The 24,042-nt window shown below is 46.1% G+C and overlaps 1 protein-coding gene and 1 long non-coding RNA gene across 5 annotated transcripts in view; one reads left to right on the top strand and one right to left on the bottom strand.

Annotated features, from left to right (window-relative positions):
* LOC138260350 (uncharacterized) overlaps positions 1-24,042 on the top strand; it is a 153,088-nt gene that overhangs the window by 16,739 nt on the left and 112,307 nt on the right. The window lies entirely within an intron of this gene.
* MGA (MAX dimerization protein MGA) overlaps positions 7,609-24,042 on the bottom strand; it is a 782,199-nt gene continuing 765,765 nt past the window's right edge. For all 4 annotated transcript variants that reach the window (XM_069208766.1, XM_069208765.1, XM_069208763.1 and 1 more), the window contains 2 exons: positions 20,179-20,322; positions 7,609-10,208 (listed from right to left, as the gene is read on the bottom strand). In XM_069208766.1, the coding sequence (XP_069064867.1) occupies positions 8,977-10,208; positions 20,179-20,322 (1,376 nt within the window). In that variant the 3' untranslated portion in view covers positions 7,609-8,976. The remainder of the gene's footprint in view (positions 10,209-20,178; positions 20,323-24,042) is intronic.

Genomic DNA, 24,042 nt, shown 5'->3' with positions numbered 1-24,042 from the left:
GACTTTTTTTTTTTCTAAATTGGATTTGAACCACCATGCTCTTACTGACTCCAGTAAAGAGGCATACATTGGCCTTGCTTTTGTCTGCTTGCCACCTTCATCTGCATACCGAAAATGTGGTGGAAGTTCTGTCCACTGTATAACAAGTGCATTTTAGTGTGCCCCATGTTTTGACTAAGTACCCTGTTCACCAAACCCTAAGGTCCTTAGGGGCTGATTCAAGAGCTCCTAGCACCTCCTTGCGCCAAATTAGCACTATTTTCTTTTTTATGCTTATGTGGCCCAACGTGGCCAAAAACGCCATGACAAATTTAAGCATGCATTGCTCCATGTTTTAACCCTTTGCCCTACATTATACCTGCACCAGGCATAATGTATGCCAGGGGGGCTGAAAAAATGACACAAAGAAAACTTTTCGGCAGGCAGCAGGCATTAAAAGGAGGCACACCATAGATTACAATGAGCCTCAATGGGCCTAGCAGGATTAACGTCAAATATTTTGACGTTAACTACCGCCATGGTGCGCCGTATCTTAGATATGGTGCACACATGGTGGAATTAGGGGGGCAGCTAAGGGGTGCAAGAAAACCACTCTTAAATCAGGGCGTGAGGGGCATTTTTAAGAGCCCTTTGTGCCTCCTTGCCCCACATTCGTCACATTTTTTTTTAATGCTAATGAGGCCCAACGAGGCCAAATCCCCGCACCATATTTACAAAGTGGTGCAATGCATGCATTGCGCCACTTTGTAACCCTTTGAGCTACATTATGCCTGCGCAAGGCATAATGTATGTAAAGGAGGTGTTCCCCCATTTAGGGGGGGCCGAAAAAATGGTGCAAAAAATCTAAGATATTTCTGTGTGTACATTTTTTCCGGCACTTTTAACGCCTGCTTACAGCAGTTGTGACGGAGTAACCACGTCTGCTGAAATCTATATCAGGCCCTTAGTCTAGTTTACCTCAGAATATTTAGCTGTTCTCAAAGGTAGATTTGCTGACACTGTCAGAGGAATGGACCAAAAATGCACCCTCAGACAACCCCCCAACTGACTTGCTCACACTGGAAGGAGATGGGTTTAGTGTGCTGATGGCACATGAAAAAAAAAGTCTGAGCCTAATCATGATTTCATGGTGAGGCTTTAATAAAGTTACACCTGATACCCTTACAGTATTACAGTAGATGAGATGGACTTGGTCAGGAAGTCAAACCGTAATCTAGATTTGCTTTCCTAGTGGTCTTGTGTAGTTAGAAGCAGATGTTCATGGTAGAAGTGAAGCTGCTCAAGGCACAAACCCAACCACAGTTGGGAGTAGGTATACAGTGGTGATTATGTGGTTGTCATCTGGCTGAATGTTTAGCTATTGGCTGGAGAAAAGTGTACCTGGTGGAATGTGAGGCTGGCAGAATGTCTGACTGGCGCCTTGCGGAATGCAGAATGTGTGGCTGTTAGCTGGGGGAAATATGTGAATAGGTTTACAAGAGGTGTATTTCTAAAATAAGTTGATGAGTGGGAGTGATTTACTGTTTTAGTTCAGCTGGCGTATGAATGTGATGGGCCCCTGAATGGTGGCAGTTTGTTGACGCGAGTTGTGTGTTGGGTCCACGGCAAGTGGTATGAATGGCACTGTGTGGCATGCGCAAAAGGTGTGTGAATATACCGTAAAGTGGTTGGTGCCTTTGCGACTCATTAACACTAAGTGATGGGTTCAATAGTCAGATACTATTAATAATGTTGACACTTTGTCCCTATTACTACTTAGTAGTGCCAAAACCAACTGGTATGAATTTGTGATTTAGTTGTGAATAGACTCAGAAGAAACATTTATAGTCCTGCACATTTCTGAGAACTGGACAACTGGGTGGCATGCTTTTTGTTGATCTGATGAAGTATTCTTACTCCCCATTGGGCTGCAAACCTCAAACTTTGCCTAAAAAAAGAACTTTTCCTCACATTTCTGTGAGGGAAAGTTCTGGAATCAGCAAGGCGCTACATACTTCCTTGCACCCTCAAGTCTCTAAATACAAATGGTACCTTACTTCTGTGCGTAGACCTAGTACCAATGACAATAAAGGAAAGGGCTCAAAATGCAACATAGACACTTATATTTTTTTATTTACAACTGACTTTTTTTTGGGCAATGTGTGGGTAGCTGTATATTTTTGGTCCTACTTCAGCCAGCACCCATGTAAACCTAGCAAACCTGCACATTTTTTAAAACAAGACACCTAGGAAAATCCAGGATAGGGTGACTTGCGTAGCTCTCACCAGATGTTTTTACCAAGAATCCCTTGCCAACAGATTTTGCTCATATTTCTGTGATAGAAAGTTCTGGAATCTGTGGGAAGCCACATATTTCCTGCCACCCTGAGTTCCCACAAGTCTCCTGATAAAAATGGTACCACATTTGTGTGGGTAGTTTGAGAGACCACTACATAAAGTCCTAAAATCTACAGCGAGAGATAAGCAATAGAGATAGCTGTGGTATTTTGGCCCATGCTATGGTGCCACCGATGCAGACCTATGAACCGCAGACATTTTTGAAAACTAGGCAGCCAGGAGATTCCAGGGTGGTGTGCCTTGTATGAATCCCACAAGGTTTTCTTACCCACAATGTGCCTTTAAACATGCATTTGCCTTACATTTCTGCGATGGAAAATTCTTGAATCAGGAGAAATCCACTAAATTCCTTCCACCCAGCATTACCCTATGTGTACTGATAAAAATGCTGCTCCACTTGTGTGGCTGGGCCTTTTGCCCCGGATAAAACCAAGGTCAATGGGAGTTCCACTGTGGGACTTCCACTGACCCTGGTTTGATACGTTCCTGGTGCGGGAAGATTTTTTGTGCTTTAAGGTGAAGCCAAGCATTTGTAGCACAGCAATGAGAGTTTATATGTGTTGGTGGCACATTTGCATTCACTAGCCAGTCGTTTAGGTATGGGTAGACATGTTTTCCCTCTTCTCAGATGTGCAGTTGCTGCTGCTAGGCATTTTGTGAACACCCTCTGTGCTGACTTTATACCAAAGGGTAGCACTCTGAACTGGCAGTGCACCTTGTCTACGACAAATCAGAGGTACTATTTGTGTCTTTGGTTCATTGCTATGTGTAGGCAGGTGATTAATACATCTATGGTGACCATGTAATCTCCCTTCCTTAGAAGTGGGATCACTTCTTGTAGGGTTGACATCTTGAAGTACTGTGTTCATATGAAACTGTTTTGGTATCTAAGGTCTAGTACTGGTCTCAGTGTTAAGTCTTGTTTTGGCACTATAAAGTAAGTCAAGTAGATACCTCTTTCATGCTCCCTTCGGGGGACTCTTTCTGTGGTTCACAATTTGATAAGATCTTTGCTCTCCTGCCTGCAACTGTATGAGTGTTTGTTCCCTTAATGGTCTTTTCTTTAGGGGCACAGGTGGTGATGTCTCACTGAGTTCTTTGAAGTAACCATGCCTTAGGTTTAAAAACCAGTTGTCTAAGATGATTGCTCGTCCAATTATCTCCTCACACTCCCATTGGGGTTCTGTGGTTGGGTTGAGGGCACGGCGAGTCGCTTGTTTGCCTGGCTCTTCCCTCTTGTGAGCTAACTTCTACCTCTTGGTTTTCCACAAAAGGGCTTTCTTGCTGGGTGCTGCCACTGTTGTTGCGGGGCTGGTGTGTGGTTTGTTGGTTGAAGCCTTGCTGTTTTTGCTGTTGTGGGGCTGGTGAGAATCCTCTCCTGCCTGCTGGCATCCTGCTAGGCATTCCTTCTAGGCATTCCTTCTCTACTGAAGGATCCTCTGAACTTCAAAGCAGGCAGGCTTGTCCTTCTTTATCTGCTGTATCCCCCTGTCGACAGCAGTTCCGAAGAGGGCTTCCCCAGTGAAAGACATGATGCATGCACCTCTGCCTTAAATCCAGATACTCTTGGGCATGTATGCTTCCGGAGGGTGGTACCTGTGCACATCTGTCTGCTGGCAGTGTCTGCTGCGTCCAATGCCGACTTGAAGAAGGATTTGGCCGATGTCCTTGCTGTCCTGGATCACTGCCTTGGCCCTCTTTTTACACGTCTTCAGAAGGTGTTGCATGAGGCCTTCCATCTCCTCTCATTATTGGTGGGCACAGAGGTTGAGAAGTGTGTTCAAATTTACAATTCTCCATTGAGCAGCAGCTGCCCTTTCCATCTTCCTTCCCACCAGATCCATTCCATAGCTCTCTTTTTTTTGGTGGTGGCCCAGTTAATGTGGGTGCATTGTTTGTTTTCCTGGATGTCGCCACTCTGAGGGAATCTGCTGGTACATTACCCTTAATGTGCTGGGAATCTTGTGTGGAGTGCTTTTATTTTTTCTCCAATCAAGGTGGAACAGCCTTGGCTATGGTCATTACTTTCTTACCCTAGGTCCGAGATGCTGGGAAGCATAGGCAGATAGGGATATGCCATTACTGTTTCAAGGAGGAAGCATGAGTCTTTCCTCTCTTCCTCGAGCTAAAACCCATGTGTGTCTGCCACACTCTTGATAAGTCCATTATACATGGACATTTTGTTCCGAGGTGAGGGCCTCTAGGGATAGTTGTCAGCACCTTCTTTGGGGTAGTCGGCGTTGGGATCCTGACAAGCACTGAACTGTCACTGCTCTTGAAGCGTAGAGGATCCGTCCTGTTTGTAGTCAGAGAGGTCTTCTTATTCCTCTTCCTCTGGTTCCGGTGTCAAGAGCGCCTCAATGCCTGGTCTGTTGTCGCCCCTTTCCCTTGACTCAGAGGGTATTGGAGGGATGGAGAATGCTTTCAAGAACTCCTTCCACTACAGGAAGGCTTCCATCTCTGCTTAGAAACCGTAATTTTTTTGTTTGATCTAGGGCGATTGTTCAGTTTTGGCAGTCAAAGTGGTCTCGCTGAGGTCACCGGTTCTTTGTTTTTCAGCTCTCTGTCCTTTGTCCCTTCTTTTGCACTCGCTGGTGTAGAGGGGTAACTCAAACGTTTATACCCATCGGTGTACTTTGGTTGGGACCCGTGCAGTTGTGTGTGCTTGTGCCGACTTTCGGTCCTCAAGTATTTCAACACTGACACAGAGGTAGCTTTCGAAGATCTAGAGCATGTGCGCCTTTCAGCAATGTTTACCTTTTGCCACTTGGTCTTCTTGGCATCTCTTGCTGCTCTCCTCACAGCCACAATCCTCTCGGCATCGTTGATGCCCTCTTCGGTGTCTGACTCCCCGCCCTAGATTGGTTTGGCTTCCTTGACGTTTCCCTCATCTTTACCTGAGATAAATAGTTATTTCTGGGATTCCTGCATCCTTTGGGCGTTGGCCATGTCATGCTGGGCCAGTCGTTTAAGTCTTGCCTTTAAGGTTTCTAGGACAAATTCTGCGCAGGCCTCGCAGTCCTCAGCACTGACAGTCTTACAGGATACACAAGTTGAACACCTTGTGGGGGACCCTCTGTGTAAACTTGTGATGGCAGTTGGGACAAAATTTAAATGGGGTGTTCTCCATGCCTCTGCACACTCCATCCATGTGGTGTTCAAGGGGGATCCCCTGCCAGGGTCGGGAAGGCTCCCCTTCTCCAGCCATCGAGTGTTGTTCTTACCAGCACTCTTTGGTGTTTCTCTGTGGGAAAAGGAAAAAAACTTAGGGGCATATTTATACTCTGTTTGCGCCGGAATTGCGTCGTTTTTTTTGACGCAATTCCGACGCAAAACTAACTCCATATTTATACTTTGGCGTTAGACGCGTCTAGCGCCAAAGTCCATAGAGTTTGCGTCATTTTTTAGCGTGGACACCTACTTTGCGTTAATGATATGCAAGGTAGGCATTCCAGTCTTAAAAATTGACTCCGAGGCATGTGCGCCGTATTTACACTCCCGGGCAAAATTCACGCCTGGGAGTGGGCGGGTCAAAAAAATGACATACGGCCGCTTTTGCGCCGTTTTTTAGCACCTGGATAAGGCAGGCGTTAAGGGACCTGTGGGCTCGGAAGGAGCCAAGAGGTGCCCTCCCATGCCCCCAGGGACACCCCCTGTCACCCTTGCCCACCCCAGGAGGACACCCAAGGCTGGAGGGACCCATCCCAGGGACATTAAGGTAAGTTCCGGTAAGTTTTTTTTTTTTTTTTTGTGGCATAGGGGGGCCTGATTTGTGCCCCCCTACATGCCACTATGCCCAATGGCCATGCCCAGGGGACAGAAGTCCCCTGGGCATGGCCATTGGGCAAGGGGGCATGACTCCTGTCTTTGCTAAGACAGGAGTCATTTCTATGGGGGTTGGGAGTTGAAAAAAATGGCGCAAATCGGGTCGAGGCGAAAAATTTGCCTCAGCCTGACTTGCCCCATTTTTTGGCGCCCAAGCTCCATATTCCCCTACGCCGGCGCTGCCTGGTGTACGTCGTTTTTTTCCACGCACACCAGGCAGCGCCGGCGGCTAACGCCGGCTAACGTCATTGATTAAATACGGCGCCCGCATGGTGCTTCACAATGGCGTTAGCCGGCGCTAATTTTTTGACGCAAAACTGCGTTAGCGCAGTTTTGCGTCAAAAAGTATAAATATGGCCCTTGGTGTATTCGAATGACTGAAGAAAATCTTCGTAGGTCCTCCATCGTGCTTCCAGATCCAATGGCAGAAAAAGGAATCTGAAGATGGCGACCATATACTGGAACGTCCGGGGTTCACGTCCGAAGCCACACAGGGGATGGACTTACCACCAAATTGTGGTGGATGACGAAAGTCACGATTTCAGATCACACTACTGAATAATTGCACAGCATGTGAATCCACAAAAAGAAATGCTCCAAAACTGTTGCTGGTAGTCATCAAATGCCTCTTCAACATCCAAGGTTCTGTGTCAGTGCTGAAGCCCAAGACAAAGCTTTTCTCTGTATGCTGCCGGAGTCAGGACCGGAAACCACTACGTAGAACATTTAGCTCTGCCTTTGCATGCTTTTAGCAGGCAAACAGTGCAAGCCTGAGACCTAGTGCTTTTGGGATCCTGAAATCTGCAATGTACAATGAGTGTGAGTCTAGTCAATGATACTTATGGTGCTGCTGCAGTCTAAACCAAAGATTTCTGTCTATGACTGGCCTAGAAAATACACAAAAGTCACTGGTCACAGATTCTTGACATATTCTATATGACCTCGATATCCTGCAGACTACTCAGGATTGGTAGTGTTGAAAGTCTGGGGCACCAGATCAAGTGACACAAATGTTCCAATTGCCTTTAGGGAATGGGCCATCTATCCTTTTCTTAGGTTCAGAAGCAAAGGAGCCTCTATCAGCAGTGACTACTTAGATCTCTTGTATTTTTCTCCTTGGCTACTCATGTGCTTATAAACTTGATGGTAGGAAATGTACTCGTGACAATGCTGCCTACATGGTGGGGCATTCCAGATTCTGCAGTACTTTGTTAAATACCATAAATAAGTAAATGTGCATGCTTAAAATCTATAAAATGAAAACGAATTATGATGGAATTTTTGGTTTAGAACTGAGCATGGTTAGCTCCCAGACATCTCTAATCTGCTGCACACAGACCGAGGCAGTAGAAAGTGGTTGAAAATCGGAGTGAGAAGTCTTACAGGCAAGTGGTTCAGCCAGTCTTTAGCATTTTTAAATGATCATTAAAGTAAGAGAAACATATATGTAAAATAAATTTTATTCAAGTTCGTCAGCTTCACAAGTGTGATTTTATTTCAGAACAGTGAGGTGTCCTCAGGTTCAAAACCAAAATTAAACAAGAGGACAAATGATAATTTTCTATTAGAAGAAATGTACCATGTTCAAAGCAGCAATTCACACGTTAGGAGCATCTGACATGTCACTCCAAAACATCTGAGTAAGGTAGAAAATTATAATTTACACAATCACTAAGTACTCTTCCAATGATGTTGAATACCAACACTAAAGGATATTAGCAAAACAAAATATGTGTACAAAAGGATTCAAAAAATATAAATATCTTTACAATCTGTGAGCATTTTCTTCAAACATGGTTAGTGTGAGAAGTATATGTACAAGCCATTACATTAGGGAGGCTGGGGGTGTTCTAAAAATACATGTTAGGATTACCAGGTATTGAGGTTTTCACTGTTTAGCTGCATGTCTGGTAGGGACAGTCCTAGATAAAGCCACTGTGCTTTCACAGTTGGGCCCAATCCATACTTTGTAATGAACGTGTGGTTATATGTTACCTTACATTTATATACAGAAAAATAGATATTGTTTACAGACTGCCCATTGATCCAGTGCGGTCTTTCATACACTCTGACCTATATAACACTTGTCATCATAGAGACACATGAAAACAATCAGTGGAAGCATAACATCTACAAAAAATCCATTTTGTTAAACAGCTCATTTAAAATCTGTAATCAAGTGTGTTTTTGCTTTCATTGGTTTCTCACACTCTAGTTACATATTTCATTACTATGATTTCATGTTTTGAGGGTGAAAAAGTATTGCAGTGCAATATTCATTAACATGCAAGCTTCAAATTTCATTTTACATAGTGGCTTTCGATGCCCCCGATAAAATCATACCACACATATCACAACTGGTCTCTTTTGCAAAGTAACTCTCCTAAACTTACCGGGCATTACACAACTACAGGTAATAAATATTCCTGTTTCAGCCTAGGCTTATTTTAATAGAGTTATTGTGTGATTACACTGCCTCAACAAAATGGGCCAAGAATTGCAAATGAACTGCTCAGCAGCCTGGGTATAATTACCACGTAATACTCTATATCACTGAATACTGACTGGTCTGGAACCCAATTCCAAGGTAAACTGCCCTCAATATGTACAAAATGGAACATGATTAGATTTTATTACCACTGATTTTCTACAGAGAAACCTGCCATTCATGAGGCATAGCACTGGGCATAGTTTTACGACGTTTGTACTGCCCAGCCTTTGGGAGCAGCTGGAGAGAAGTGCGAGCCCAGAGCACAAATATGACCAATCCATATGCCCAGCATATACTTTTCCAGTACAAGAAAATCATCTCTTTCACTTATCCGTAATAGTTGAAGGCAAGGCACTATCATTCTGTTTTGCAACCACCGACGACAGTACAGGCATAGCCTTATTAATCTGACCCCGTTTGGCTGCGGGAACGGCAGTTTTTGCCCAAGGAGGCCCTAATTTAGTAGTTACTGGAGCCAAAGGTGGCATTACCTTGTTGGCTTGACCTTCTTGGTCTGCTGGCAAGTGAGATACTTTTAGTCCAAGAGGTGCCAATTTTGGCATAGGCCGCCACACATTATCTGTGCTGCCCACTTCTTGTTTTGACTTCTTTTGCAGGATTGGTGGTGGCGATGCATTTGCAGTATCTGCTATGAAATGTGAACTTACGCTCCGATCTTTGATACTGAGCTGTGATGATTCACTCTTATGAACGCCAGGTGCATTTAAAGTGTCCCCTGATGAAGGCTCTCCTGGCTGTTTTACACCAGTATGAAAGTCACTTTGTTCGAGCTGGAGCAGAAGCGGGCTTTCAGAACTTCTAGTTTCCTTTTCATCGAGTAATTCTCGTAAGCTGCTAAACTGAACAGAAGGTGCATCCCCAGCAGCTATTTCGTTTCCTCCTGCTACTGTGTCTCCCAGAGAAAATTTTGGACTATCTGATAAATTAGGAGTATCATTATTCAATTGTTGGTTGAGAAAGGCAATTTCATTCAGGAGCGATGTAAGCGTTTCATCTGTATCATCGTGTTCATCAATGCCACTCATTAGCTCAGTTGCATGGAGGGCAATTTCTTCTGCAGATGAGGCCCCACGCTGTAGCTCAACATCCATCAAGTCTTTTGCGTCTTTGCTAAGCAGTTTGAGAAATGGGGAATCTTTTATTGTTAACTGCTCACTTTCCACTTTCCTTTCTCCATGTAAGGCTGCAAGACTTGTTATTTCAGGTAATCTATTTACTGGTGCTTTATTTGTACTTTCAAGATTCAATACTTGCTTAGAAATGAGATCTCTGTCAATGATGGCAACCTGTGTCCCACTGCTAGAGCTTCCCATTTCACAACGCTCCATGACACCCCTTCCTGGAACAGGAGCTAATTTTCCAAGCGTGTTTTCGTCAATGTTAGCTTCATGTCTAAGGGTTTTGTCGGCAGCCTTGACAATAGTGCTTGCAGAGGCAGGAGTTTTATCGATTCTTAACTTTAAGCTTACTCCTGGTTCATTTGCTAGAGATGTTACATTCACAATCTTCGGCATCATGAACAAAGCATCATTTTCTGTAACACAATGGAAAAAGGCCATCAGTTACTAGTCACTACAAGTACATACATAATATCACCCTCAGTCGTGGTTCGCATACCAGCCAGCCTATCAATAATTAACAACTAGGAGTGGTTTAGTAGTTATGACATATCTAGTGCCTTCACTATAAACACATTAATGTAAGAGATAAGAAAAGAAGCAAATGCTCCACATAAAGATGAATTTAAGCAAATAATGCATTATACTATGGTCTCTGAAAGCGATATCCATGTCACTCTTCCTGTTCACAGCTTACAAACATACATATTCCCTACAGAAACCGGAGGGCATTTGAATGAAATTACACATTTATCATACTCATTTAGTATCTTTCGTAATTGACAATGGATAACAACTATGTTATATCTGAACATGATGTTTTTGTTAGTAGTAATCTTTAACTTCATTAGTCATAATATTCCCATTTACTTGATGTGACAGTACCTGAATATTTGAATTCACAAATGTCTGGCATTTATTAGAATCCCAAAGCTCATAACACTTTACTACTATCAATCCGCCATCATTTCCTGCCCCTTACTCAAGCATGGCCTTTTCCAGTTTGTTATGGACAGTCGATTCACAACAGAATCCTAATGCAACGGAGATCTCAATCAAAACAAGATCTTCCAATGTGTTTGTAAATATTTCAGCTGATATCGGATTTGAAGGTATTCATACCAGAGGTTATTCTTATTATCAGTGTATAAGCCTTCATCTGGTACCTTAAAAATACCTCAGTACTAAGACACTGATTAATCTGGATTTTAAAAACAATGTAAAAACAATACTAAAAATGGAGTCTGCTGCTACCTTTTGTTTTTAATAAAATGGTCACTAACTTAGGAATTCGCTCAGCGAACGCGATTGAGCCAACACCATAAGATCACTAGTTCCATTAAGAAAATCAGCATTACTTTCGATCTGAGTCGAACAGCTCCAGAGTTCAATCATTGCTCTAATACTTAAATCATCGATGAAAACTGGTGAAGGCAAACTATGATAGAATATCACAGATAACCTTTTAAATAACACAGGTATTCTTTTCACACTGCACTGCAAGGTTGTTGGATGCTAAAATATTACACATCCATGCCAAAGAAAAATCCGTCTAAACGTACAAGTTAATTACCTTCGGTAACAAAATATCTGGTAGAGACATCTAGTTGCAGATTCCTTACCTTAGAATTTTCCCCCAGTCGTCAGACTGGATCTGGAGATTTTTCTTCGAGCAATACCGTTGCACATCGGTAGGTGGCATCGGTCGACTCCGTGGGCGTCGTGGTCGCCGTGATGACGTCGGGAGTAGTATATAGATGACACTCTCACGCAGTGACGTCAGTTTCTTTTAACAACTTTCCACGCCAAAACGCAGAGGCGCTAGGAACACTGAGATTGGTGCGCCAGAGCTAAGGACCTGAAAGGGGGAATCCCTGTACCTAGAAATCAGTTTGCAAGCAGGGAGGATGGGTGGGTGGTAAAGAATCTGCAACTAGAATACGTCTCTACCAGATATTTAGATACCGAAGGTAAGTAACTTGTACATCTGATAGAGACTTCTAGTTGCAGATTCCTTACCTTAGAATAGATACCCAAGCAATGCCATCCTCGTTGGTGGGCTGCGAACCAAGATCATACTAGAAAGTCCTGTAGGACCAAACTACCAAAATAGTTGTCTAGATGGACCTGACTGTCCAGGCAGTAGTGCTTAGCAAACGTGTGTAGGGACGCCCATGTAGCCGCCTGGCAGATATCCAGGACAGGAACTCCTTGTGCTAACGCAGTGAAAGCAGCAGTTGCTCTGGTGGAATGAGCATGCAAGCCTTCAGGAGGTTGCTTCTTGGCCAAAGCATAGCACATTTTGATGCAAAGAACCTATCGAGCGGGTTTTGTAGAGAACCTGGGGGGGACACAAGTAGGCACACAAAACACACCCTCAGCGGCACAGGGGCGGCCGGGTGCAGTGTGCAAAGCAGGTGTCGGGTTTCAGATAGGAATCAATGGAGGGACCCGGGGGTCACTCTAGCGGTGCAGGGAGGAGGAGCCACCACCTGTGTTAGGCAGAGGGTCGCCAGGGAGTCTCCCCTGTGGTGTTTGTTCTCTGGATCTCGAGCCTGGGGCGGCGGGTGCAGAGTGTGAAGTCTCAAATTTCCGGCGGGAAACGTGAAGTCTTTGGAAGTTGCTTCTTTGTTGCAAAGAAGTTGCTGGTTTTGAGCAGAGCCGCTGCTCACGGGAGTTTCTTGGTCCTTTAGTCCAGCGCAGTCCTCTGAGGCTTCAGAGGTTGCTGGTCCCTGTCGGATGCATCGCTGGTTGCAGGTTTTCGAAGTTGGAGACAGGCCGGTAGGGCTGGGGTCAAAGCAGTTGTCGTCGTCCGTCTTCTCTGCAGGCTTGTAGGTCAGCAGTCCTTGTTTCTTCAGGTTGCAGGAATCTGATTTCCTGGGTTCAGGGTCGACCCTAAATACTCAATTTAGGGGTGTGTTTAGGTCTGGGGGGCAGTAGCCAATGGCTATTGTCCTTGAGGGTGGCTACACCCTCTTTGTGCCTCCTCCCAGTGGGGAGGGGGGCACAGCCCTAATCCTTTTGGGGGAATCCTCCAAAACTAAGAGGGAGGATTTCTAAAGGCAGGGGTCCCCTCAGCTCAGGACACCTTAGAGGCTGTCCTGACTGGTGGGTGACTTCTCCTTGTTTTTCTCATTATCTACTCCAGCCTTGCCGCCAAAAGTGGGGGCAGTGGCCGGAGGGGCGTGCATCTCCACTAGCTGGGTTGCCCTGGGGGGCTGTAACAAAAGGGGTGAGCCTTTGAGGCTCACCGCCAGGTGTTACAGTTCCTGCAGGGGGAGGTGAGAAGCATCTCCACCCAATACAGGCATTGTTCCTGGCCACAGAGTGACAAAGGCACTCTCCCCATGTGGCCAGCAACATGTCTGGTGTGTGGCAGGCTGGCAGAAACTGGTCAGCCCACACTGGAAGTCGGGTATGTTTTCAGGGGGCATCTCTAAGATGCCCTCTGGGTGTATTTCAAAATAAAATGTAAACTGGCATCAGTGTGCATTTATTGTGCTGAGAAGTTTGATACCAAACTTCCCAGTTTTCAGTGTAGCCATTGTGGTGCTGTGGAGTTCGTGTATGACAGACTCCCAGACCATATACTCTTATGGCTACCCTGCACTTACAATGTCTAAGGTTTTGCTTAAGACACTGTAGGGGCATACTGCTCATGCACCTATGCCCTCACCTGTGGTATAGTGCACCCTGACTTAGGGCTGTAAGGCCTGCTAGAGGGGTGACTTATCTATGCCATAGGCAGTGTGAGGTTGGCATGGCACCCTGAGGGGAGTGCCATGTCGACTTAGTCATTTTCTCCCCACCAGCACACACAAGCTGGCAAGCAGTGTGTCTGTGCTGAGTGAGGGGTCCCCAGGGTGGCATAAGACATGCTGCAGCCCTTAGAGACCTTCCCTGGCATCAGGGCCCTTGGTACCAGGGGTACCAGTTACAAGGGACTTACCTGGATGCCAGGGTGTGCCAATTGTGGAGACAAAGGTACAGTTTTAGGGAAAGAACACTGGTGCTGGGCCTGGTTAGCAGGCCTCAGCACACTTTCAAATCATAACTTGGCATCAGCAAAGGCAAAAAGTCAGGGGGTAACCATGCCAAGGAGGCATTTCCTTACAGCCACCCCAACCCAGAAGTGACATATCTGTCACTATAGAGAGATCTGGTTGGGAAAGGGAGAGGGATCTGCTGTGGCCCCAATTCAGATTCGAAAGCCACCACTGCAGGTCTTTCGCAGTCACCACCGAGATCTGGACCAGGTCGGAGAGAATCCCCTGATGCTGCGCCCACTGGAACTTCAGGTCCCACTGCAGAGCCCGCATATGCCATTTGGCATGTGTTACTAGCAGGATGCAGGAGGCCATGAGGCACAGCAGCCTCAGCATCAGTCTCACCGAAACCCAAGACTGAGGCCGAAAGATCGGAATCATAGCCTGAATGTCTTGGACTCATTTTTCAGGAGGATAAGCCCGAAAGTGCACTGTGTCCAGTACCACTCCAATGTAAGGGAGCAACTGAGAGGGGGTCAGGTGGGACTTCGGCACGTTTATAGTGAACCCCAACGTGTGCAGGAGGTGCACCGTAGTCTGAAGGTGGGAGATGAGTTTCTGGGGCGAGTCCGCCTTCAACAGCCAGTCATCGAGGTAGGGGAAGACTGAAACCCCTAACCTGTGCAGATGAGCTGCAGCTACCACTATCACTTTCGTGAACACCCGAGGGGCGCTGGTAAGGCAGAAGGGGAGCATGGTAAACTGAAAGTGCTCATGACCTACCACGAATCATAGGTAACGTCTGTGGACAGGCAGGATGGGGATGTGGAAATAAGCGTCCTGCAATTCCAACGCTACCATCCAGTCTTCTGGGTCCAAGGCAGACAGAACCTGAGCCAGGGTGAGCATTTTGAATTTCTCCTTCTTGAGGAAGTAGTTTAGGTCCCGAAGGTCTAGGATAGGATGTAAGCCCTAGTCCTTCTTTGGTATCAGAAAATAGTGGGAATAAAAACCATAACCTACTTCTGGCACAGGGACCTTTTCTATAGCTCCCTTGGCCAAGAGAGCTGTGACTTCCTGGCGGAGAAGCGCCAAATGATCCTCTGGAAGGTGATTGAAGGATGGTGGCATGCATGGTGGGACAGAATTGAAAGGGAGGGAGTAACCCTTTCGAACTATCTGCAAAACCCACCTGTCTGTGGTGATATGTTCCCAGTGGGGCAGGTGATGGCGAATCCTGCCAACAACTGGACGGGAGTGAGGGGACGGACTAGAAGGGTTTGGGGGCTGCAGCGGGGGCAGAGATAGACTGGACAGACCTCTGGGTCCCTGTCCCACGGCCACGTGGGAGTCCGCGTCCTCAGCCACGCATAGGCTGACCAGCGTGCGAGGCACGGTGGCTGTGTGGAGGACACGACAGGGAGTCCCTTCCGTGGCCACAAAAGGGGCGAAAAGCAGACTTTAGTGGGCGAGGGGCCAAGGAAAAATAAGGAACCGAGCCGTAGCCCCGGAATCCTTGAATCTCTCCAAAGCCGAGTCTGCTTTATCTCCGAAGAGACGGGAGCTATCAAAGGGCATGTCCATGAGTGACTGTTGGACATCCCCCGAAAACCCAGAAGTACGTAACCAGGAGTGGCGTCGCAAGGCCACCATTTTAGCAACTGATCTGCCCAGCCAGTCGGTTGTGTCGAGCCCAGAACAGATTGTGAACTTTGCCGCATCTCTCCCATCGTTCACAGCTTGGGAGACGATTGCACGGGCCTCCTCCGGTATCTGCGGCAGGACTTGCGCAACCATTTCCCACAAAGAGTGGGTATAGCGGCCCAAAAGGCATGCAGTGTTCACAGACCGCAGCGTGAGACTGGAAGAAGAAAACAACTTCTTGCCAAACGGTTCCAGCCTTTTGGATTCCCTATCCGGGGATGCGGAAGGGAATGCGTCTGAAGAAGAGGAAGCCTGGATAACAAGACTCTCAGGCGTGGGGTGTTGGGACAGGAATTTAGGGTCATTCGGAGTGGGCTGATGGTGGGGTGCGATAGTCCTATTCACAGGAGCCCCTGTGTTTGGTTTGGACCATGAACCCAAAAGGACATCGGTGAGGGCTTTATTAAAAGGCAAAAGGGGTTCTGAAGCACCTCCGTGAGGAGATTAGACCTGACCTCAACAGTGGGAAGCTCAAGACCAAGGACCTCAGCTGCCCTACTGACCACCATACCATAAGTTGCTCCCTCCGCCGTAGCCACGGTAGGAGACAGCATGCCTGCGTCAGGAGAAGTTTCCAGACCACTGTCTTGGCCCAATTCCTGAGCCCAGTTCATAGCAGGGTCATCCTGGCATTCATAAGGGTCCAGGGACCCCTCCAACTCCTCCCCATATTCATACCCATGAAAAAAGGGTCCGAATCCGACAAGGGGCGAATAAGCCCCACCGAAGCCGAAGGTGGCGTCGGCTGATGCTGCTCCGACCCTGAGTCGTCGGGGATAAGAATCGGGTTGATGTTGATAGTGGGCAACACCGATGTCGGGAGCGTTGATATTCGACCTGGCACCAGATCCGCCCACGGATCCGGAAGTGACCTCGGTGGCTGGAGCCAAAGCCATCGGTGCGGAACCCGAAGGCCCCTCAGCCAAACCCCTTGGGCCCAAAGGCACCGTATCGGGGTCAGACCGCACAAATATGAGCCGCATGGCCTCATAACACTCTAAGTTGGGTCTGGGAAACTCAGGGAAGAGCAGAGCCAACCCAGACGCAGGCTCTGAGGACGGAGGCCTAGTGCGTGGACGCTCTACCTGCGTCACGTCGGCCGAGCGACGGGGCGCAGTGAGAGAGCGATGGGACTTTTTTGACTTCTTTTTCTTACCTTGACCCGAAGATTTAGAAGAAGACGAATGGTGATGACTCAGCGACCGATCACGAGACCTACGCAGAGTTGAGTGCCGGGCTGCCATTAGCTTTAGGGACCGCTCCCTCAAAGGCTTCAGGTGCATGGCCTGGCACTCGGAGCACGACTTTGGGTCATGGTCGCGCTTGAGACACCACAGACAAACCCAATGAGGATCCGTCACCAACATCGTCCGATGACAGTCCTCGCATGGCTTGAACCTGGTCTTCTGGGACATCCTCGACGCACCAAAGTCGCACAGATAAAAACTAGACAAAACGGACGAATTCTGCCAAAAAATAGCCAGGGTAGCTCTTCTGCGGATCAGCGCGTGGCGCGGAAAGAAAAGAACTCACATCACTGCACGAGGGAGGTGTCTATATACTACTCCCGACGTCATCACGGCATCCAAGACGCCCACCTACTGACGTGCAAGGGTATTGCGCGAAGAAAAATCTCCGGATCCAGTCTGACGCCAGTGGGAAAATTCTAAGGTAAGGAATCTGCAACTAGAAGTCTCTATCAGATAAAAGGGTTACAGCCCTTCAAGCTGAATTTAGAATCGAGCAGATTTTGAGAGTTATGTACAGCACATTATGTATCCAAAGCTGAAGAACTGAATTGAAACGTGCAACTTCTTGTTAACAAAGAGACAAAAAGATGGGCACTGAGGCCAACACAGAATGTCCTAAAGTAATAAATTTAAGGGGACAGGACCTAGAAAACAAAAGCTCTGATGTTCTTTAGTTAAAACACTGTTTACTGCTTATTTTCTGCCCCAGAGCGTGAGAGAGATTAGGGGACTCCGCCTAAACCAAGTACAGAGAAGCTACTTTTCACCTCACGTGAAACCGCAACAACAGGGTAAATCTATGAGCAGTACAAAGTAAACTGCAGAAAGCAGATTGCCCTGAAAACCTTAAGATACAGAAGTGCCAAGGATGATCCCAAGAAATGAGACAGGGAATCCTGCAGGCTGCACTGAAAAGGAAAAACTGCTTGAAAAACAAATTAATGCACAACTTCTCTGCGAGGCACAGAGAAGAGATTTGTCGTGCAAGAGGCTGAATATGTGTGCGGGGCTGGGGGCGGAGAGGTAGGGGTGATAGCTGGGGTGGCCTGATTGTGGGTGATCCCCACTCTGGCACTAGCTCCTGACAGACCGCCGACGATGAACAATACATTCACTGTATTAAGAGGATGGGCCTTAAGAGGAACAAGAAGTTAATCCTGAAGTAATTAAAATACAAATTACATAACGCTATTCTCTGCTCGCCATCAGATTTTCTCTGTAATACATGGCTTAACAACTTTAAATGGCAATAGCCTATTGAGCTACTATTTCTGGATGAGGAATGCCAACTTGCTCCCTGTGTAAGATTAAAGGAGAGGAACTGAAGCAGTATAGGTTTATCCTCCTTTCTCTTTTCTAGCCTGCCTTCTGAGAAACAGGATCGACAGAGATGACAATCAATATCTGCAGATTGCAGTTAGGAGTTGGTTGCGTTGCAAAGCAAAAAATATATCATACATGGGATTCTGCAGTCCCTGTATTTCAAAACTTGTCTCTATTTCATTATAATACACGGGGTTCTGCAATCAATGTATAAAATCTGTCTTCTATTTCTTTATAATACATGGGATTCCGCAATCCCTGCGTAAAAACAATCGCTAATTTCTTTATAATCTGTGACTTGTGATGCACCTAGTCACAGATTATAAAGAAATGACGTCAGCCTCCAACCGTAGTAAATTAAGTGCCTGCTGCCAGAGCCAGCAGTCGAAGGAAAGGCAGGTTAGGTCACAGAGCAAAATTAAAGCAGCTGTTTAACAAATGAAAAACAAAATGCTGCTTTGCCTTTTTCTGCACAGTTTTTTGAGCTGGACATTGACATGAAGAAAAAGATATATTCATAGCAACATGTTTACTTTTTCACAAAACATAAGTAATTAGAGAAAAGTTCAAATATTTCAGCATGTTTCTACTAAGCCTTTAAAAAAAAAAAAAAAAAAAAAACCTTGGGTATAATCTTTCTGCAACAATTATCCAACAAATTTTTGATATGTATAATTTTGCACTGGAGATTACATTTGTATTCTTTATATTTGCAAAGAAGTTGTCTCTTTCATATGAAAGAACTATGCACCAAGGAGTTAAGTGGTCAGTGGGCAAAGTGATGGTGTGTCCATAAATTATAAGGAGTAAAGCACCCCGTGATGTACATAAGGATATCGCTCCAAGACACCTTGGAATTCTGTAACTTTATAAAGGAACTTGGCCCGGAACTCCTCAGTGACTTCTAATATCCTTATAATGTACAGCAGGGTGCACTTTATCCCAATATAATAAGCGACTTGTGGTGTACTCAGTCACCTATTATAAAGAAATTATGTCAGAACTCAACTCTAATAACTTTTTACAGCCGAGTTCTTAAGAAAATGCCTGCTACCAGATCCAGCAGCCGAAGGAAAAGGCAGGTCAGGTTATGGAGAATAATTAAAGCAGCTGTTTAAGGAACAAAACAAATGTTGCTTTTCTTCCGACTTTTATCTAGCTGGAATGTGATAAGCAGAAAGGAGATATATGTTTATTTTCTGCACTCCTTTCTTCATACTTATACTGCACATTTCCTTTTTGAAAAATTGACTGGTATTAAACAGAGTCTAATACATTTTTGCAACAAATATGTATGTTTTTTTATGTGTATTTTTCACTAGAAATTCTATTGGTATTATTCTTGTTTGCAAACATGCTCTCTCTTTCATATGAAAGAGCTACGGTCTAAGGACATACATGGTTTATGGGAAAGGTGAAGGTGTGATCATGTATTAAAAAGAATAATGTATCCTATGCTGTACATGATAATGGAACTGCAAGCCACCTCAGAGTTCCATCAAATTATAAAGGAACTCTGTCTTTGGCCTTGTTTCTCTATATGGTAGTGGAACTCCTCAATGACTTGCAATATCATTATCATAAATATACAGCAGAGGGTAGTTTATCTCAGTTGTGGCTTGTGGGAGCTAAAAGTGGTGGGGGGCGCACGCAGGGGGTGGCAGAAATTTTAATAATAAAAAATAAATTAATAAAAAAGAAAAAAAAAAAACTTACCTGTGCGCTGCAAATCCTCCTCCTCAACAGGCAGACTGGGAGTCTGTGCCTGCTTTCTCCAGCCCGGCAGCACAGTGCCGGGCTGGAGAAAGCACAGTGGGCATGTGTGTTTGGCCAGCCGCAGACAGCTGGCCAAACAAACGTGCACTGAAGGGAGTGCACGGGGCACTCCCCTTGTCCCTATTATCTCCAATGCCCCACCCCTTTAAAGACGAAATGATAATAAACTTAGTTTATTATCCTTTTGTTGTTAAAGGATTTGCAGCGGTTGCTGCTGGCGTGATGATGCTCCTCTGCCATAGCGGAGGAGCCGCCACTGGTTTATCGCATACACCCAAAATAAATAAACAACATCATACCAACAGAATGGATGCATTAAGGAAGAGAAAAATACCAATAAAACCTACCAGTTGGGAGTTGTGCAGCTCTTGGCATGGTTGGGGCAATAGTAGATACGGTAGTAGTTGACAGTGTAACTGGATTGGTGATTATACCCTTCAACTGGATAGGCACTGAAGATCCTGGAAGCTGGATCACCATGGACGTGATACCTTCACAAAAAAGAGAAAACAGATTCCTAAGTGTAGGAAAGTACCATCTTTCTTGGCATGTTACCCCCATTTTTACCTGTATGTCTGTATGTTTTTGCCCGTCTCACTGGGATCCTGCTGGGCAGGACCCCAGTGCTCACAGTTTATGTCCCAATGTATATGTGTGTATAGTGCTTAACTATGTCACTGAGGCTCTGCTAATCAAAACCTCAGTGCTCTGCTTTTAAATTTGTCACTATAGGCTAGTGACTTCACCACCAATTTCAATTGGCACGCTGGACCTCCCCTTATAAGTCCCTAGTGTATGGTACTTGGTACCCAGGGCATTGGGGTTCCAGGAGATCCTTATGGGCTGCAGCATTTCTTTCACCACCCATAAGGTGCTCAGACAAACCATTTCACAAGACTGCCACTGCAGCCTGCGAGAAATAGTGCACACATTATTTCACAGCCATTTTCACTGCACTTAAGTGACGTATAAGTCACCTATATGTCTAACCTTCATTTAATGAAGGCTAGGTGCAAAGTTACTAAGTGTGAGGGCACCCTTGCACTAGCAAAGGTGCCCCCACATAGTTCAGGGCCAAATCCCGGAACTTTGAGTGCGAGGACACCATTACACGCGTGCACTACATATAGGTCAATACCTGTATGTAGCTTCACAATGGTAACCCCGAATATGGCCATGTAAGGTGTCTAAGAGCATGGAATTGTCCCCCCATTCCAAATCTGGTATTGGGGAGCAAATGCAATGCATCCTGGGGGCTCCACCATGGATCCCCAGTACTGTCAAACCAGTCTCTGAGGCTTGCAATGCAGCTACAGCGGCTGCCACCTCACAGAAAGGGTTCTGCCCTCCTGGGGTCTGAGCAGCTCAGTCCCTGGAAGGCAGAACAAAGCATTTCCTTTGGGAGCAGGGTATTACACCCTCTCCCCTTGGAAATAGGTGTCATGGGATGGGGAGGGGTAGCCTCCCCGGCCTTTGGAAATGCTTTGAAGGGCACAGATGGTGCCCTCCTTGCATAAGCCAGTCTACACCGGTTCAGGGACCCCTTGTCCCAGCTCTGGCGTGAAACTGGACAAAGGAAAAGGGAGTGACCACTCCCCTGTCCATCACCACCCTAGGGTTGGTGCCCAGAGCTCTTCCAATGTGTCCCAGACTTCAGCCATCTTGCTTTGCAAGGTGTGGGGACACTCTGGAGGCCTTTGAGTGGCCAGGGCCAGCAGGTGACTTTAGAGACCCCTCCTGATAGGTCCATACCTGATTAGGTAGCCTATCCCCCTCTCAGGGCTATTTAGGGTCTCTCCTGTGGGTTCTCTTCAGATTCTACTTGCAAGTTTCCAGCAGGAATCCTCTGCAACTACTACTTCATCCTCTGACCTCGGATCAACCGCAGACTGCACCAGGAACCGCTGTAACAGCAACAAAGTATCCAGAAAGGCTACTTTTCCTCTGCAACTTCAGCTCCAGCCAGCAACTGCAACAGTTTCCACGGTGTGCATGCTCTGGGGACTCCCTGTCTTCACCCTGCACCAGAAGGACTGAAGAAGTCTCCCACGGAGTGACGGAGTCAGTCCCCTGCTCAAGCAGGCACCTTCTAAGACGACGACTGGTTCCCTTGTACTCCTCCCCTGGCGATGAGCGTACTCCTTGGAACACAGAGGGTGCACCCCTTCGACACAGACTGTCCTGAGGTCCTGCTGTCCCAATTTGGAGGAGGTAAGACCTTGCCTTCCCCGAGAACTACAGTACCCCTGTGCACTGCGTCTTCTTCACCTCCTGAGGCCTCTGTGGACTATTTGCAAAATTCCTTCGTGCACAGCCTGGCCCAGGTCCCCAGCACTCTATCCTGCGACGCTCAACTTGCTGAGTTGATCTCCGGTGGCGTGGGACCTTCCTTTTTAGTGCTGCACCAACTGCATTATGCACCTCCTTTGTCCCCGTGTCCTGGGACTCCTGTGGGTGCTATCTGGTGTTCTGAGGGCTCTCTAAAGTGCTGAGAGCCCCCTCTTCCGCCTCACACAGAGTTGAGGCCCCCAGGTCCCTCTTGGGTCCAGATAGCGCCAACTTGACGCAAAACGCAACTTTGCCAGAACCAAGGCTTGTTGGAGGAATACAGCGGCAAAACTCGCCTGCATCCAACTTCTCTTCGTGGGACATCCAGTGCATCACGCAGGAACCCGCTGACATCTTCCTTGGGTGCATTTCTGCAGTCTTTGTCCAACCGGGGCTCTTCTTTTGCACCATCTTCTGGGTTGGCAGAGGCTCCTGTCCTTCCTGGAACTTCTTTCAACTTCTGTACTTGGTCCAGGAATCCACCATTTGTTGTTTGCAGTCTTGCTTGGTTCTTTGCAATAACTCTAATCACGACTTGTAATGTGTCCTAAGGAAACTTGCAGTACTTTACTCCTGCTTTTCTGGGCTCCTGGGTGGGGTATTTTACTTACCTTTGCTGTATTCTTACTCTCAGTGATTCTCTACACACTACACTTGTCTAGGGGGGGAATTCGTGATTCACATTCCACTTTCTTAGTATATGGTTTATGGAGTATTGTCTTTACTTGTGTATAAGTACTGTGTAACTATAAGTGGTATTGCAGGAGCTTTGCATGTCTCCTAGTTCAGCCTAAGCTGCTCTGCTATAGCTACCTCTATCAGCCTAAGCTGCTAGAACACTACTACATTTCACTAATAAGGGATAACTGGACCTGGTGTACCCACTACAAACCAGGCCAGCATCCTACACTAAGTACTGAGAATAACTGGAAAAATAAAGCAGAAAGTGTCTTAATTAAATCCCAAAATATTAGTCTGAAAAAATGCACACCTCCAGGAAGTTCTGGCATGATTTTTCAAAACACAGGAACAAAACAGATGTATCTGTAAAGCAAAATATCACCTTTTTCGGTGCCTTGGTACAAAACCATGTGTTGTATTGTTACCCTACTCATTGGTAGTCATTTTATCAACCTTTGAACGATGAAAGTCTTAGTGAAACCTACTTGTGGCAATGAGGTCAAAGATAGGTTCTAGACTAACATTAGTCCACTGAGCCACCAGACTTGGCTATGTCAGATCTTTCAGCCATTTATCACAATAAATCTTAACTTTCTTTGTTACAAGAAAAAACGATTGTCTGAGATGGAAAATTAACTCTATTCAGCACAATGGCAAGATATTTAATTCTCTAAAGTCAATCATAGTAATGAGAGCTTTAGGTATCCTCTTACAGGACGGCAACTGGGTTGGCCATGAAAAAACACACCTTGAGAAGCATTTCATCCCTGCCAAACTGGAATAGTGTAATTGCATGAAATCGAACTTGAAACCTTTTCACAAGCCTAAAAGTTCACTCCACGGAATGAGGAGGTGGTGAGAAATCTGTTAAAGTATCCACCAAAAAGAGAGTTACTGAAGGTAAGTAATTTGTCCTCTGGCAGGTACTTCTAACCAAGATTCCTCACATTTATATGTCCTGTAGAACCATGCAAGCAAAGCAACTTTGTTGAAACTGTTTGTCAATTGTCAAGGCAGTAGTGCTTTGTGAACATATGCAGACCTGCACACTTGAGAACAAAATTGGCTGTGTGAGGAGAGGGTGTGGCTTTGGAGGGCATGGGGCTTTATGCTGAGAAATTCCTGAGGGAGCCTTCTGACCCCGTTCCCCTGCCCCCATCGACCTACACCTGCCACCACAAAAAAACAAGAACACATGGTTG

The sequence above is a fragment of the Pleurodeles waltl genome, chromosome 9 (assembly GCF_031143425.1).
Source record: "Pleurodeles waltl isolate 20211129_DDA chromosome 9, aPleWal1.hap1.20221129, whole genome shotgun sequence".
Taxonomy (NCBI): Eukaryota; Metazoa; Chordata; class Amphibia; order Caudata; family Salamandridae; genus Pleurodeles; species Pleurodeles waltl.
This window is presented reverse-complemented; position numbering and strand designations above follow the sequence as displayed.